This window comes from Mandrillus leucophaeus, unplaced genomic scaffold (genome assembly GCF_000951045.1).
Source record: "Mandrillus leucophaeus isolate KB7577 unplaced genomic scaffold, Mleu.le_1.0 Scaffold262, whole genome shotgun sequence".
Taxonomy (NCBI): Eukaryota; Metazoa; Chordata; class Mammalia; order Primates; family Cercopithecidae; genus Mandrillus; species Mandrillus leucophaeus.
In genome coordinates, this window is record NW_012102721.1 from 1,941,513 (window position 1) to 1,957,482 (window position 15,970).

The 15,970-nt window shown below is 44.2% G+C and overlaps 2 protein-coding genes across 3 annotated transcripts in view; one reads left to right on the plus strand and one right to left on the minus strand.

Moving 5' to 3' along the window:
- Positions 1-1,384, minus strand: part of LCA5L (Leber congenital amaurosis 5-like) — a 49,477-nt gene extending 48,093 nt beyond the window's left edge. Inside the window, exon 1 of the mRNA XM_011984168.1 lies at positions 1,334-1,384. The gene's annotated coding sequence lies outside the window, so the exon portion shown is untranslated. The remainder of the gene's footprint in view (positions 1-1,333) is intronic.
- An 83-nt stretch (positions 1,385-1,467) lies between these two features.
- The window catches only part of SH3BGR (SH3 domain binding glutamate-rich protein), a 62,892-nt gene continuing 48,389 nt past the window's right edge, over positions 1,468-15,970 (plus strand). The window contains exon 1 of one of the 2 annotated variants that reach the window (XM_011984175.1): positions 1,468-1,537. Coding sequence is in view for 1 of the 2 variants with exons in the window: in XM_011984174.1 (XP_011839564.1) it covers positions 7,960-8,193 (234 nt within the window). In the remaining variant the exon portion in view is untranslated. Of the gene's footprint in view, positions 1,538-7,872; positions 8,194-15,970 lie in introns of those variants that run through there. The other variant, XM_011984174.1, reaches the window with a different exon arrangement.

Consider the following 15,970-nt stretch of genomic DNA (forward strand, 5'->3'; position numbering starts at 1 on the left):
TCAGCTTGTTAGCATGATGCTTATGTAGACTTGTTTACCCGGTTTAAAAGTTGCAATGTGCAAAATACATACTGAAACTATTGCACTTTTAACTACGGAAATTGTAATTTATGTAAGGAAATTGTAATTTACATAATCCTTTAAAAAACTTATCCATACGAAATAACAGAGAACGGGAAATAGCATTAAGGCTGTCATGCTCAAGTGGGGGAGGGGCAGACTCAGGGAAACCAATTAGGAAGCAAGTAAAGTAATCCAGGCACCAGATGATGGGGGCCTGGACCAAGGTGGTGACAGTGGGGGTTGAGAGAAATGGTAGAATTGTGAATCTATTCGGGTGCATTTTGAAGGCAGTGCTGACAGACTGAAGGTGAGGAAGAGAAAAACAGGACTCAAGCAGGATACAAGGCTCGGGCAACTGGAGGATGGAATTCCCAGCAACTATGACGGGTTAAGATTGTGGGAGGACAGGCTTGGCTTGGGGAATTATTGAGAGCTATTTTGGATAAGCTGCGTTTGAGATGCCGTAGACATCCAAGTAGGGATGTGGCAGGCAGCTGAATGCAGGGGTCTGGTGTTCAGGGGAGGGGCGAGGGCTGGGAATACACACTTGGGGCTCACTGGCATTCAGATAGGCTCTGAGTACAGGAGACTGGATGAGTTCATCTAGGGATTGAGCAAAAAGGCTCAAGCTCACATTCAGCCGTGAAAAAAAACTGGGCTCTGAAAAAACTTAACCGTTGGCTTCAGTGTGGCAACGAGATGTTAACACGCTGAGGAAAGGGTGTGGATAAAGAGTCCCGAGACTGGGCGAGTGGGGGACATACACAGAGAAGACATTTCAAAAGATTTAGATTCCTGCGACATAGGGAGATGCCAGCGCTCAGGTTTTAAAGAAAAACGAATCCCAAGCAAAACAGCAAGTAAGCAAAGGCAAAATCGGAGGTCAGATAGAAGATTCAGATAGAAAAACCCAAAAGTCCCTCGGTGGGGCGGCGGTGAGATCGGCCTCTGCCCCCTTGCCGGACCCAGGCGCGGCCCCGGGCGCGCTCGGTCACCTCGGCCCAGGCGTCCCCCCTGCCCAGCAGGCCTGAGAGTACGTGTGTCGCCGGGGCGCCCGGCCACTGCCGAGCCGGAGTAGCTGTTCCTTGCCAGACTGCGCTGCGAGGAGGAAACGGCCGGGCGCCAGCGAGGCAGGCAGGGGCGAGGACGGAGTGACCGGCGATACCGGAAGCCCAGAAAGAGCGTAGCAGGCGGGTCCGGACGGGACCAGCGTTGGGGCAGTAACAGGGCAACCGGCTGCGGCGGACGATGGCGGCAGTTGGGCCGTTACCTGTTCCGCGCGGTTCCTGCGACTGCAGCAAGGCCGCAGCGGCGGCCCGTCGCCATGGAAACCCGTGCGCGAGGCCTGCTGGGAAGCGCAGGCCTGAGGGGCTGGGCGCGCGCATGCGCACTCGGGGAGCGGACGCCGCGGCCGGGAGGGGCGTGTTTGGCCTAGCGGTCAGTGTGGCCTCGCGTTTTTCTTCGGTTCGGGGAAGTGAGTTGCTTGTGTAGACGTCTGTAAACGAGGCTCCTGCCGTCCCTGTTCGGCGCCCAGGACCCTGCCTGCCCCCGTGGCCGCACCGGGAGCGAGGGAGCTTGTCGTGCTTCACGCGTTCTGGCGCTCTGGCGCCCTCTTAAGGCTCTGCCAGCCTTAGGTGGCTTGAGTCAGTAGGCGGGTGTAGACGCCTACCGGTAGGCTGCTAGGCAGCTGGTGTAGACGCCTGCTCAATGCCTGGGAAGCACAGTTTCCCTATTAACCCCGTGTCATAAAGACGGTTTTTTTGTTTTGGTTTGTTTTTGTAAAACAAAATCTGATGACAAAACAATGCATTATTTGGCATAGAGAATTTAGAAATGTACAGGCAAAATGTCCAAAGCAAAAGTCAAAATCACCTAGATGATGGAGTTATAGGTGCTTTTTAATGACAGCATAGGACTTTGGCATCATTTAGGAAGACTTACATTGTTTCCTTTTATTTATTTACTTTTTTTCGTGTATCAAAGCCGTGTTGAATATCCTTGCAGATGAATCTTTGACGTCACCCCTGACTGTTTCCTTAGGATAAATTCCTACATGTGAGGTTGCAGGGCCAAAACATACGTTCACTTTGAGGCTTTCTAAAGGTAGAGGGAAACTGCCTTCCAGCAAACGTTCCAACCCTTGGCCCGCATTGGAAATTCTCTTTTTTCTTACAATTTTTTTTTGGCCCGTTTTATTGTCAAAAATTGACATCTTTGATTGTATTCACTTCCTTGTTAGTAGGAAGAATAGACTTTTTCCTGTATCTTTCGTGCCATTTGTCCTTATTGTGTGATTTGCGTTTTCCTGTCTTTTGTTCATTTTAAAACTTGGCATTCATCTTTGTGAAAATTGGTTTTGTAAGAACTTTTGATGCTTGAAAACTTGGCTTGCGATATGCGTTGCAAATACTTCCTCTGTCAGTTACCTTTAATTTTGTTTACAGTGCATTTTGGTATTTGTGTAGAGTCAAGCTTATTAGATTTCTTTTTATAGTTTCTGCATTTGGTTTTTATATAAAAGGAGAAACGGTGTTTTTTTTCAAATTGACTTTTATCCTGCTTTGGTAGAAGTGGGTTAGGACAAGCTTTCTCTCCATATCGCCATTTCTTCCTCTAGAAATGCATGACCTACCCTGCGTTTTGGTGTGCCGTGCATTTCTAGAACTCCTTTGGTAAGGAATTACCCATATAAGATGGGTGCCGGTTGTTTCTGCTGGTGGTGATGATTGGGGCAACATCTCCAGGTAGGCAAACATTAGACAAATGTCACCCTAGACGTGACATTATGGAAAGATGGGCTGATGCTTGGTGGCTGGTGGTGGTCCCATGACAGTAACAAGAGCAGAGGTTTGCCGTTGAGGGAACATCTAACCCTGGAGCTCAAGACTGGAGGAACTGAAAGGTAGAGGTTCCTTAGAATGGGTTCCTCCTCTTTTCTACCAGCTTTTCCCAGTATGTAGACATGATAAGGTCACTCTGCAAATCTGCCCTTGAATCTTTCTGTTACAATTGAATAGTCTTTATTTTTTTTTTGAGACATATCACTCTGTTGCCCGGGCTGGAGTGCAGTGCTGCCATCTCAGCTCACCACAACCTCTGTTTCCCATTTCCTGGGTTCAGGCGATTCTCCTGCATCAGCCTCCTAAGTAGCTGGGATTACAGGTGTGAGTCACAACACCTGGCTAATTCTTTTTGTATTTTTAGTAGAGATGGGGTTTTGTGATGTTGTCCAGGCTGGCCTTGAACTCCTGACCTTAAGTGATCTGCCCACCTTGGCCTCCCAAAGTGTTGGGATTTCAGGCGTAAGCCATCGTGCCCAGCCTTTGCTTTTGCTTTGGAAGGGGGTTGTTCTTTTCTGTGTATACAATGGAAGGAGAAGAGCCATGGCCTTTTGCTATTCTGGTGGCCATCTCCATCATGCCACATAATAAGCATAGCCTTTATTTGTCTGTATTAGGTTCCTAGGGATGCTGTAACAGATTACCATGAACTTAGGGGCTTAGAACAGTAGAACTTTATCGTCTCACATTTCTGAAGGTCACAAGTATGAAACCAAATTATCTGAAAGTCCATGTTTCCTCTGAAGGCTCTCAGGGAGAATTCTTGGACTCTTCCAGCTTCTGGGGGCTCCTGCTATTCCTTGACTTGTGGCAGCACCACTCCAGTTTCTATTTCCATCTTCACAGGGTTTTCTGCTCTGTGTCTCCCTGTCTTTCTCTTCTTAGAAGGACAACCAGTCATTGGACTTAGGGCCTACCCTAAATCCGGGATGATTTACTCACAAGGCCCCCCAAGTGATTACATCTGTAAAGACCCTATTTCCAAATAAGTTTACATGCTGAGGTTTGGGTGAACATGAATTTTGGGGAACAGTATTCAACCCACTACAGTTATTGTGGTGATCATTCCCATCATTCTACATAATAAACATGTGTCTTTGTCATTTTAAGTTGTCTGTAAAGTTATGTAAATGAAAACATACCGTCTGGTGTCATTTATCATGAGATCATCTGGGGGTCCCTATGAAGTTTGTAGCCAGTACCTCATGTCTTTAAATCAAAATTAGTCAAATCAAAAAGTGATGTTATGGCTGGGCGCGGCGGCTCAAACCTGTAATCCCAGCACTTTGGGAGGCCGAGACGGGCGGATCACGAGGTCAGGAGATTGAGACCATCCTGGCTAATACGGTGAAACCCCGTCTCTACTAAAAAATACAAAAAAACTAGCTGGGCAAGGTGGCGGGCGCCTGCAGTCCCAGCTACTCGGGAGGCTGAGGCAGGAGAATGGCGTAAACCCAGGAGGCAGAGCTTGCAGTGAGCTGAGATCCGGCCACTGCACCCCAGCCTGGGCGACAGAGCGAGATTCCGTCTCAAAAAAAAAACAAAACAAAAAAACAAAAAGTGATGTTATTTGACTTGTTAAAATCTACTCCAACAGACAGACAAAATGAACTCCTGGTTCCTAAAATGAGATGCACCAAAAACAGAATGTCCTACTCGGGAGGCTGAGGCAGGAGAATCACTTGAATCTGGGAAGTGGAGGTTGCAGTGAGCCGAGATCAAGCCACTGCACTCAAGCCTGGTGACAGTGTGAGACTCCATCTCAAAAACAAAAAACAAAAAACAAGCAAACAAACAAAAAACCCAGACTGTCGCAGCCAGAAGGATGAGGGGTTAGTTATGTATTTTTGCATTATTAACTGCTATTAAGTAAGTACAAACCAGCTTCGAAAAAGCATAGCCAACACAACTTCAGCTGGAAAATTTCCAACTGACCCCGATAGACTGCCTAATGCCAGCCAATGGAAACATTCCCTCCCTCACTACACACCCCCGCCAATGCCTTGCGGTCCTGCTACCACTCCAGTTGGACAAAGGACTGGTCTCATAAACATTCTTTATTGATAAACAGCTGCAGACCTCAAGCCAGTTTCCGCCAGCTTACAGAAATTGCACGTAAAATGTCTTTGTGCCCTATAGTTCACCCGTTGATGTAAAGAGCCAAATTCCGTCTCATTTTAATGCTAGAACTCCACCCCAAAGTGAGCATGGAATGTATGATACATACACGTTTACCCACTGCACAGATGCCTGCATTTCCTCATAAATATTAGTAGATCCTCTGCAACCTTGCTCAGTGTGTATGTCAGGCTGACTCTGTAAGACACAGATACCAGCTCCTTCCTCCCTTCTGCAGCGTGTGCATTTTTGGTTTTTCCTGTAAGCTGCATTCCCCAATCTGCAGGTTGTATTTCCCTCTGAAAATAAAGTCTCCTTTCCTTCCTCGGTGGGTCTCCTGGTCTTTGTGAACAGACGCAAACAGCAAGCACTGGAGATGTTGAATGGTTGGCTGCCTGCATCTTCACTAAATTATACAGCTCCTTTCTGAAGTGGATTTTGTAAGTCAGGGGTTCCTTGAGCTTTATTTTAAGATGCATTGGGAATGTTCGGTATTCCTGTTAATTATGGTGAAGCTCATTTGTGTCATTAGTGTAAAAATAAATTGGAATCTTTCGGCTGGAGTTTTCAGATTTTTAAATTTGTACATGTTTATGGTCATTTTGAAAAGAATAAACTTAAATTCATAGTGAAAAGGGAGCGCCAGGAATTTGAGGGTAGCATCTCAGGAGCTTCTCTTATGGTGTGGAGAGAAATGGGTGGGGCTCAAGTCTTGGATATGCCATTTCCTGTTTCCGTCATCTCTAGTTCTGTGTCCTCATGGTGAGTGGGCATAATAATGGAACACAGTTTTAGGGTTCTTGTACAGGTTAGGGGAGTGGTTTATGCAAAGCACCTAGAGCAGATCTGGCACGTGGACAACACCTACAAATTGTTAGCTGTTATTTCAGTAGGAAATTAATTTCTCCCCAGGGTTTGCAGGTGGAGGAGGTGTCACTATTGAGGGCAGTTTTCACCTGATACGATCAAGAGATGCGTATTCTCTAGAGCATATGATAATCTAGCTATAGTTTATGTTACTAACTTACAAAATCATTAGAAAATATGCCCCCACTTTCTTCAAGAATATTTGGAGAAATATGGCATGCTTATGTGGCAGACTTTAAGGTGTGAAAATATATAATTCTATGAAAAAATAATACATGCTGTAGAAATTTTGAAAATGCAGAAAAGAAAAACTGATCTGTAATCCTTGGTGTGCTTTAAAATAAAATTTATAATTCTACTGACTTAAATTTGAGGAACCATTAATCGTCTTCATTAAGGACTTTATTTTTGGAGCGGCTAACTTTGCATGTTGAAGCCAAAAGTTAAATTTTGGTGGTCACCTCAATCATTCATTGTGATGGAGAGGCATTTAAGTTCTATTCTGGGAACTGGGATATTCCGGGGACTGGAATGTCTTTTCTCATTGCAGTCACCTCCCTGAGGCCGGGGGAAACATACCTCTGGGGCTCTGGGACTCAGGTGAAGAGGGAGTACAGAAGCCTGGGAGATTCCTCTCTGCTCAGAACGTCGGTGCCACCCAATCCATGATGAGCAGCAGAGGATTTTAAAAAGGGAGCTGGAGAACAGACAGAGAGAGAGACAGTAAGAGACTCAGTTAGCTAAGAGAGCTAAATATCCCCCAAGTGCTTCTTGAAAAACTAATCCTTTGTCCCTAATGCCCTTGATCTTGATTTTGAAACCTACCAGAAGAATTTGCATAGCTAGCATTTGGGCTTCTTTGCTAGATTTTGTATTCCTTTAATTTGTTTGTTTGATTTGGTTTTGTTTTAGAGATGAGATCTTGTTCTGTCACCCAGATGAGTGCAGTGGGTGCGATCGTAGCTCACTGCAGCCTCAAACTCCTGGCTACAGGGCTCAGCGATCCTTCCACCTCAGCCTTCCAAGTCGCTGGAAATACAGATACAGGCGCCTGCCAACACGCCTGGCTGGGTTTCTTTTTGTTGTTGTTGTTGTTGGTAAAGTTGCACTTCACTATGTTACCCAGACTGGTCTTGAACTTCTGGGTTCAAGCAATCTTCCTGCCTTGACCTCCCAAGGTGTTGGGATTACAGGCGTGAGACACCGCCCCTGGCCCTTCTCTAACTTTTAACACAATTCAGAGTTCCTATTAAAATGTATAAACACACACACACACACATATATAAATAAATATATAGTGTGTGTGTTTATATAATACGTGTGTGTGTTTATGTGTATATATGTATAAACACAAAGTACCTATATAAACAAAGAGCCTATTATAAACAGATTATTTAGTTTTTTTCCCCAAGGACTTTAAAACAGTTAATAAACTTCAAGTCAGTGACAAGTAAATAAAATGATGAGACAATTGGCTTGTTGCAGTCATGAGTATTGACAAGCCAGTAGCTGTTTCCCTGCCTCCCTGGATGTCAGTGAAACTTTAGATGGCCCATGGCTGGTCAGTTTCTGTTCTTTAGGAGAAACAGGTGGGAAAGAGAGCACACTGGAAACACGCCACTCCTAAAGGGATTTCTATTGTATGACAGTTTACTTAAAAAAAATTTTTTTTTAATCTGCCAGGAAAAAAGAAAACAAAGACGTTGTTCTTGACTTAAAGGCCTCTGTGGCTATTCTGACCCTTCCAGTTTATTTGTTTGCCAAAAGCCCCGTAAACCCAGCCTCCTCCCAGACTGAGGTGGTGTTTTCTGGGCTTTTCCAGTTCCCAAGAGCTCCTCCCTCACTTCTTTCGCCTCCTGCTGTTCTCTTAACGGGGCTCCACCTCCCTTTGCCCCAAGGCATCTCTGCACAGGTCTCCGATTGGTGCACAGCACAGCCTGGCCTTTTACGGACTGTTGTCGGGCATTTAAAGTGATAGGGAAATGGTCCAGTGGCTGCTTTTATCAGCCAATCAAATATTTTCCTGACAGATCCCAAAATATTCCTGGGCCAATGGAGGGGGGAGCCCAAGATGCCTCTGCTGCTCCTTGGAGAGACAGAGCCTCTTAAGTTGGAGCGGGAGGGCCGGAGCTCAGTGGAACCCTGGGCTGCCGCCAGCCCCGACCTGGCACTTGCTCGCCCGTGTCACTGTCAGGATTTGTCTAGCAGCGCATTCCCTAACAGGGGTGTGTTGGGGGGAGTTCTCTTTCCAACTGTCGAAATGGTTATCAAAGTGTTTGTTGCTACATCTTCTGGGTCCATAGCGGTAGGTGTCTGGTGGACTCTTTCTTCCTATACTCTTTTCTGAATAACTCAGGGTTGGAAGTATGGCCAACGTTGGCCTTCAGTTTCTTTTTCGCGTGTAGTCAGCTATGGCTCTGCAATAAGTATGTGCGCCCTTTGCTTTCTGCATTTGATTTCATAGTGTAGAAACAGCATGGAAACGGTGTAGTCTGGATGGTTGGGTGTGAAAAGGGATTCGAGGAAGGAGGCGTGCTTGACGCTAGAGTTTTTAACATGTGATTTGTGTTGTGTTGCCTTGTGAATATCATAGAATCAGGGACTTTTTTTGTGTGTGTTTCTGCCATTCATTCTGCAGGGCTTAAACTAATTTAAAATTGCAAATAAACGACACTTTGTGTAACACTGTTTGGAGCGGATGATAAATCAGATTGCTAAAATGACTCCGGGGGGTAATCACTTGTATATGCCATGTAATGATGTAACCATACTGAAAGTGTAAAGTTAGCATGTGTAATATATTGTTTGAGGAAAGTGATGTCACAGTGACCAGAGCAAACGTCTCTCAGGCCACAGTTATAAACACTCCAGGCATTCAGACGGCCCCAAAATAAGAGCTAAACGCCGACCTCCGTAACAGTGCTTTGTCTAATTTTCTTGAGACCATCCACCTCTTCAATTCTGGCCTTCATTCTGTGCAGGCTAGACCTGCCATAAGAAATAGGGGTGATGAAGTGACACTTTTCTCTTTGGAAATGGGTAAGACTTTGATTTTAGGGTTGAACACATAGTGTCTGTCTGTCTGGGACTGATATTTCGGCCAGCATTTTAGCAGCAGTTAGGCTGTGGAGAGAAAAAACAGTTTTATTAAACCCAAGAGTTAGAGACGAGCAAGGCGGCTGTTTCCTTTTATATCTAGTTTCTGGAGGATCTCAGGTTTCTGCTCGGATTTCAGCAGCCACTCTGCCAGAGATGGTACCCAGAGTAAGCCATTGGCTGGGGTGACAGCCCCAAAGGCAGCCGCTGAGTGCCACCACTCCCAGCCCCAAAAGTTCAAGAGGTTTCCGGAGAGGGTGAGAAGAAAACAAGAGAAAATATCTTGGCTGTGCCTTCTGCGAAGCACAACTGATCAGCGATTGTTTTAGTGATCTCTAGAACAAGTTAACCGAAAAAGATGAGGACCCCACTCCAAATGTGAAACTCTGTAAAATCCTTTGTGGCTATTGATGACTGCTGAAACTTTCAATTGATCTAGAAGAAGTACATTTTTTGGCTATTTGGATAAAAAATTTTTTTGGGAGGAAAATGGCTTTGGTGGGCTTTAAATATGTTGTTGATGCTCATTGCTGAAAACTTTACCTCTTGGCTGCCAGTCCTCTATGTAGTCTGTAGACCTGGTCTACATATTCTTCAGAAGACAATAAATAAGTTAGTGGATTTTTTAGGTTTATTTGATGTCTTGTGTTCTTGAAGTTTGGGCTCATAATTTAGTTAGCTTCGGATGACCTGGAGACGCAACGTTCATCCCAGGGTCTTGGAAAAGCCAAGTTAATTTTGGTTTCCTAAGCAAGTGTTTCAGTGCCATGTGTAACTGTGTGACCTTGGGAAAGTTATTTCACCTTGTTAAGCCTCAATTTCCTTGTCTGTAAAATGAGGATAAGAATAGTGCCTACCTCATAGTGTTGTCATGAGGACTGATGAAATGACGTGCTTCGGTGCCCCGCATGGTGTCAAGTGTTTATCAGCACTCAGGAAATGTTCTAATGATTAGTGAATGTTATTTATACTTACTAGCTACTATTAGTTAATATTAGTTGCTACTATAATTGTTACTTTTATTATTAGTTACTGTTAATATTAATTAGGATTTCAGTTATAATTATTAGTTACTGTAATTATTAGCTAATATTATTTAGTAGATCGGGGTCTATGATCAGTATGTGTGAGAAGAATTTTCCAGAAGCACATTCGTGGGAGAATTTCTGCCTTAGCCATAAGAATGAGAATTGATTATCCCCACGGTGTCAGTGCTAATGATTTTTCATGGGTAGAGAAATTTCACTCAAAAGCTTCTTGGCAGGAAAACCCCAGAGTGGCTTCTTGTGCCCATGCTACTGTGTGGCAGTCAGTCTGCCAAGCCTTTCCTACTTATTTCTTCAGCCTGTACATTTGAAAAATGGATTCTTGCCTGACACCTCATCAGTAAGGGCATTCTGACTTCTGTTGGTTGAATGAAATAAATGAGAAAGGAAAAGCAAATTGTAATCTCCTTTTGAGGAATTAAATACATGCAGCTGTGTATTACATCTCAATTTTAATAGTTGACTCTAAAGAGCTGTCGCACATTTGACCACGTTCTGGACAGATTTGGGTAAAGAGACCCTGGCGAGCAGGAGAGGGCGTGGGACTTCTCCCAGGACCCTCCTTTCTTCCAGATGGCCACAGTGTGGCAGGGGGGACAAAGGGAGACAGGACAGCCCCTGCTGTCTCCAAGATGCACAGCCCCTGGAACTGATCTTTAAGGACAGACCCTCATGGTGGCTCTTGGGCTTCTCAGTCCTTTCTCCGTCTTGATTGACAGTGTAAATATCATGGGAAAAATATGACTCTTGAATTAGATCGGTCTGAATGTCATTCCTGGAAAATTCATTCATTTATTGGAGCCTCAGCACTGTTATAAAATAGCCATCCAAATACCTATCTGGATGGCCGGTGTGACAGTGCACTGGGATGGTGGTGTGCTGTATGGTGCCTGACAGTGTAGGTTTTCAGCCTGAGATACAGAATGCTTTTCCATGCATCATCATCTTCCGTTCCCACCAAAACCCCATGAGGAACGCATTGTTACATCCAGTTTGCAGATGAAGAAATTGGAGATCAGAGCCCTTGCTCAGAAAGCAGCCTTCCAAGCTAGGATGGAAACACAGGTCGTCTCTGACTCAAATCCAGTGTGCTTTATACTGCAGTACAGTGATCTCAGTTGGAAAGTCTCCTAACTGTACAAGACAATAAACGAGAGATGCCAAGTGAGTGGCATGAAGAGGCGCTGCTGTCAGATCACTCCGACATAGTCTAGTAGCTAACAGTGTCTGGGTGACTTTAGGACAGAGAACAGTACTTTCTTATAAGTAAATGTAACAGGATAGGAAAACGGAGCTCTCTGAGTGTTCACTGAGGTCCCAAAGGCTTCAAACAATGACACACACCCCAAGTACCCCCAGATCCTACCCAGGACAGACAGTGCAGCCTGGGGGGCCAGCATGGGCCATGGCACCCTGGAGGGTGGAGAAGGGGCAAAGGGGGAAAGGTGAAGAGTAGGAGTGTGTCCATGATGGGAACTGATGCGGTGCTGTGCACAGCCCTCCCTCTGGGCCGTAAAGGGAAGGACTCTTCCAAGAGCTGATGCCGTGTCCCTGGGAGTCAGCTCAGCAGGTGCTGTGAGGAGCTGCGCTTTGCAGGCCCAGAGGAGCTCCTTGATCAGGGACCCCGCGATGGGGAGGACTTTGGAGGAGAGGGGCCCCATGCTAGAGCCAGGACATAGGGGTACAGCAAGACGACAGTGCCGGCCAGGTTAGCTCATGTGTTCACTCCCCTCTTCCCTTCCCTGGCCTGGATCCTAAGACCCTTTTCTGCAGACTCCCAGCCCAGGCAGAGCTCAAGTGCCCCGAATAACCTGATGAGCAACGCGTTGGGCCCTGTTTAAATGACTGGTGTTTGGGGGATCACAGGGGGCAAACAGATTTCATTTTTCTTCTTCTTTTTCTCTTTTTTTGGGGATGAGGGCTGAGAAACAGCACTTAACACAATGCCATGTGTCCAACAGTCCCGCAGTGGACCTAGATGCAATTGCCTGTCTCGTGAGGCTTAATCGTAACATCGTCTTCCCCTCCCATTGTCTCCGTCTCTTTTTGCCTTTCTAATAGAAGAAACATAAGTCAAGACTTTTGGAAATGTTTTTCATCTATTCCAAACTTGGCGGAATAAAATAGAGCTTTTTTCCCATGCCCTGAGGCATGGTTGGTAGAATGGAAATAATGTTGGTGAGGTGGCTTGGACCTGGGCCAGCTGCTTCCCAGGCCAATTCAGGCTCGCAAGAGGGTATCTTAGAAGGCTTTGGAGAAAAAGCAGACGGGGTTTCAACCGAATAAAGGGATTGCCTTCTGAATAGTTAATTAAAAGTAAAACTGCCTAAAATGAAGGCATCTCAACTCTTTGAAACAGCGAAGTGATCTCTGAAAAGATCTAAAGGAATAAGTGCTTTATAAAATGGCATGAATAGTTATGGACAGGTTGGAAAATATGTGTAGAGAATGTGGTTAATTAAAATGGTGATTTAGTCCAGCAACCTGTCATCAGGTCTGATGGGATTTTGTAATGTTGAAAATTCAGCCATGAAGCTGTGGAATTTGGAGCAGTTTCCATGCGGAGGCGCGGAGGCCAGGCATCCACAGTACAGCTGTTGAAGGAGGGCACTTTGGTGGGGAGCACTCGCCGCCTCCTTTGGTTCTCATAGGCGTGATCCTGGGGAATTACCGGAGTCCATTTGCCAGAAGTTTAAGAGAAATTCCATCATTCTGCACCTTTCTGTCTATCTGTATTTATTTGTCCATGCTTGCCCCAAACTGCAATACCTTTGTTGTCCTGAGTCTTACAGATTCAGTAAGTGTTGTATTGTGGTGAACAGAGCCTTTAATTTACTGATCTAATGTTTTTAGTTCCATTATCTTTTTTATATTGATGGTAAGTGTTAATTAAATTAAATGTGTGTTTACCATTTATATGTTTATATGTGATTTGTATACTTATTTATATAAACTTTTATAATATATATTGACTTTATGTCAATTTTGTTTTAAAAATTAACATAGTAAATATAAAATTTTAAAAAGTTAAAAACTACTGATATTAATTCATATGATATACTATATATACCATATATAATCAAATCAAGACCAAATTATATATAAATCATATAAATTATGTATGTTATATTATATCATATAAATTATATAAAAATCTTATATAGTTATATATAAAATCTTATATATGATTATTAGATATTATAGTTATATATAAAAGTCTTATATATAAGATTATTATAATACAGTTACACATATAAATCTTATATGTAAGATTATAATACAGTTACATATATAAATCTTACTGTATATAAGATTATTATATATTATATAGTTATGTAATTTGGTCTTGGAGGTGATTTGGTTCTAGGGCTTAAGTATCCAGATTTATCTTACCTTTCCTTATATTATGAAACACCCAGCTGGGCAACGTGGGTCTTGGGTCTTGCCTGTAATCCCAGCACTTTAGGAGGCCGAGGCAGGTGGATCACTTGAGCCCAGGATTTTGAGACCAGCCTGGGCAACATGGTGAAACTCCATCTCTACCAAAAAATACCAAAAATTAGCCAGACATGGTGGTGTGTGTCTGTAGTCCCAGCTATTCAGGAGGCTGAGGTGGGAGAATCACTTGACCCTGGGGAAGTTGAGGCTGCAGTGAGCCAAGATCGTGCCACTGTGCTCCAGCCTGGGCGATAGAGGGAGACCCTGTCTCAAACAAAACAAAACAAAACACAAGAAACAAAATCCCCAAAGAAACACCCTAACACCCTATACGTGAGTCATTAAATTTGGCAAAAGTGAATAAAATAGATATTTTGGTTCACATATCTCTAAGAAAGGAGTTGAGTTTAGTTCAAAGAGGGTTTGCATCCAGATATTAGATTTGGGACAGGCATGCACCTTTTACAGCATTTGTTTGAAACCCTCAAAGTTGACGAGTTGATGGGTGCAGCACACCAACATGGCACAAGTATACATATGTAACAAACCTGCACATTATGCACATGTACCCTAGAACTTAAAGTATAATAATAATAATTAAAAAAAAACAAACCCTCAAAGCGTAGTCCTTCTTGTAAACAAGGCACATGAAAATGACAAGGGGCCCTTGTGCTCTGTAAAACATTTTTATGAGTTGTTTTTATATGAGATGAGAAACCTTTAAAAAATTGAGATATTAGATATTTTCATGTCAAAGAAAATATTTAAAGTTTTATTTATTTATTATTTATTATTTTTATTTTTATTTTTAAATTTGAGACGGGGTCTTGCTCTGTTACCCAGGCCGGAGTGCAGTGGCGCAATATTGGCTCACTGCAACCTCTGCCTCCCGGGTCCAAGCGATTCTCCTGCCTCAGCCTCCTGAGTAGCTGGGATTACAGATAAGTGCCACCACACCCAGCTAATTTTTGTATTTTTAATAGAGACAGGGTTTCGCCATGTTGGCCAGGCTGGTTTCAAACACCTGACCTCGGGTGATCCACCTACCTCGGCCTCCCAAAATGCTGGGATTACAGGTATGAGCCACTGTGCCTGGCCTAAATCTGTCATTTTTTTTTCTTTTTTTTTGAGACGGAGTCTCACTCTGTCACCCAGGCTGGAGTGCAATGGCATGATCTGGGCTCACTGCAACCTCTGCCTCCTGGGTTCAAGTGATCCCCCTGCCTCAGCCTCCCAAGTAGCTGGGATTACAGACATGCGCCACCATGCCTGGCTCATTTTTGTATTTTTAGTAAAGATGGGGTTTCACCATGTTGGCCAGGCTGGTCTCGAACTCCTGGCCTCAGATGATCTGCCCACCTCAGCTTCCCAAAGTTCTAGGATTACAGGCCTGAGCCACTGCACCCGGCCAAGTTTTAATCTTACTGTTAATAAATGGCCATACTTTTGCCTCATTATTCTGAGTGTATTCTGTATCTATATTGTACCAATTAGTTCTGTACTTTTTTTTTTCATCCAAACAAGCAGTTTAAGAATTCACATGAAGGACTTGGCACAATGTATTGTGCAAAGTAGAGATTCAATAAATAACTGTTGATTGATTATTTGTCTGATTACCCTTTCTTTCTCCTCCTTCCCTCCCTCCCTCCCTTCCTTCCTTCCTTCCTCCTTTTTTTTTCTTTTTCTTTTTTTTTTTTTTTTGAGACGGAGTCTCTGTCGCCAGGCTGGAGTGCAATGGCACAATATCTGCTCACTGCAACCTCCACTTCCCGGGTTCAAGCAATTCTCCTGCCTCAGCCTCCCAAGTAGCTTGGACTACAGGCACATGCCACCATGCCCAGCTAATTTTTGTGTTTTTAGTAGAGACGGGGTTTCACCATGTTGGCCAGGATAGTCTCAATCTCTTCACCTCGTGATCCATCCACCTCAGCCTCCCAAAGTGCTGGGATTACAAGCGTGCACCGCCACGCCTGGGCCTTTTTCTTTCTTTCTTTATCTTTCTGACAGGGTCTTGTTCTATTAACAAGCCTGGAGTGCAGTGGTATGATCATAGCATTACAGCCTCCACCTCCCAGGCTCAAGTGATCTTCCCACCTCTTGAGTAGCTGGGATTACAAGCATGCACCACCCCTGTCTAATTTTTAAATTTTTTGTAGAGATGTGGTCTCTCGACAAAAATTTGTTTGCCCAGGCTGGTCTTGACCTCCTGGGCTCAAGCGATTCTTCTGCTTTCAGCCTCCCAAAGTGCTGGGATTACAGTTATGAGCCACCGCACCTGGCCTGATTACACTTTCTGTCAGTTTCTCCCTGTGGTTATTAAAATGGGGTCCACAGAGTCTGCTGTAACTTATTTGCCAGTGTTTATAAAAGATGACATCACACATTTCCAGGAGTGAATTCTTTGAAGAGAGAAAATTGTAATTGCTTTTGTAATTGTTTATGGGGAAGGAGTTCTAAGCTTGAGGGATGGCCATGTTGGTACGAAATGGCTACTGGCAGATA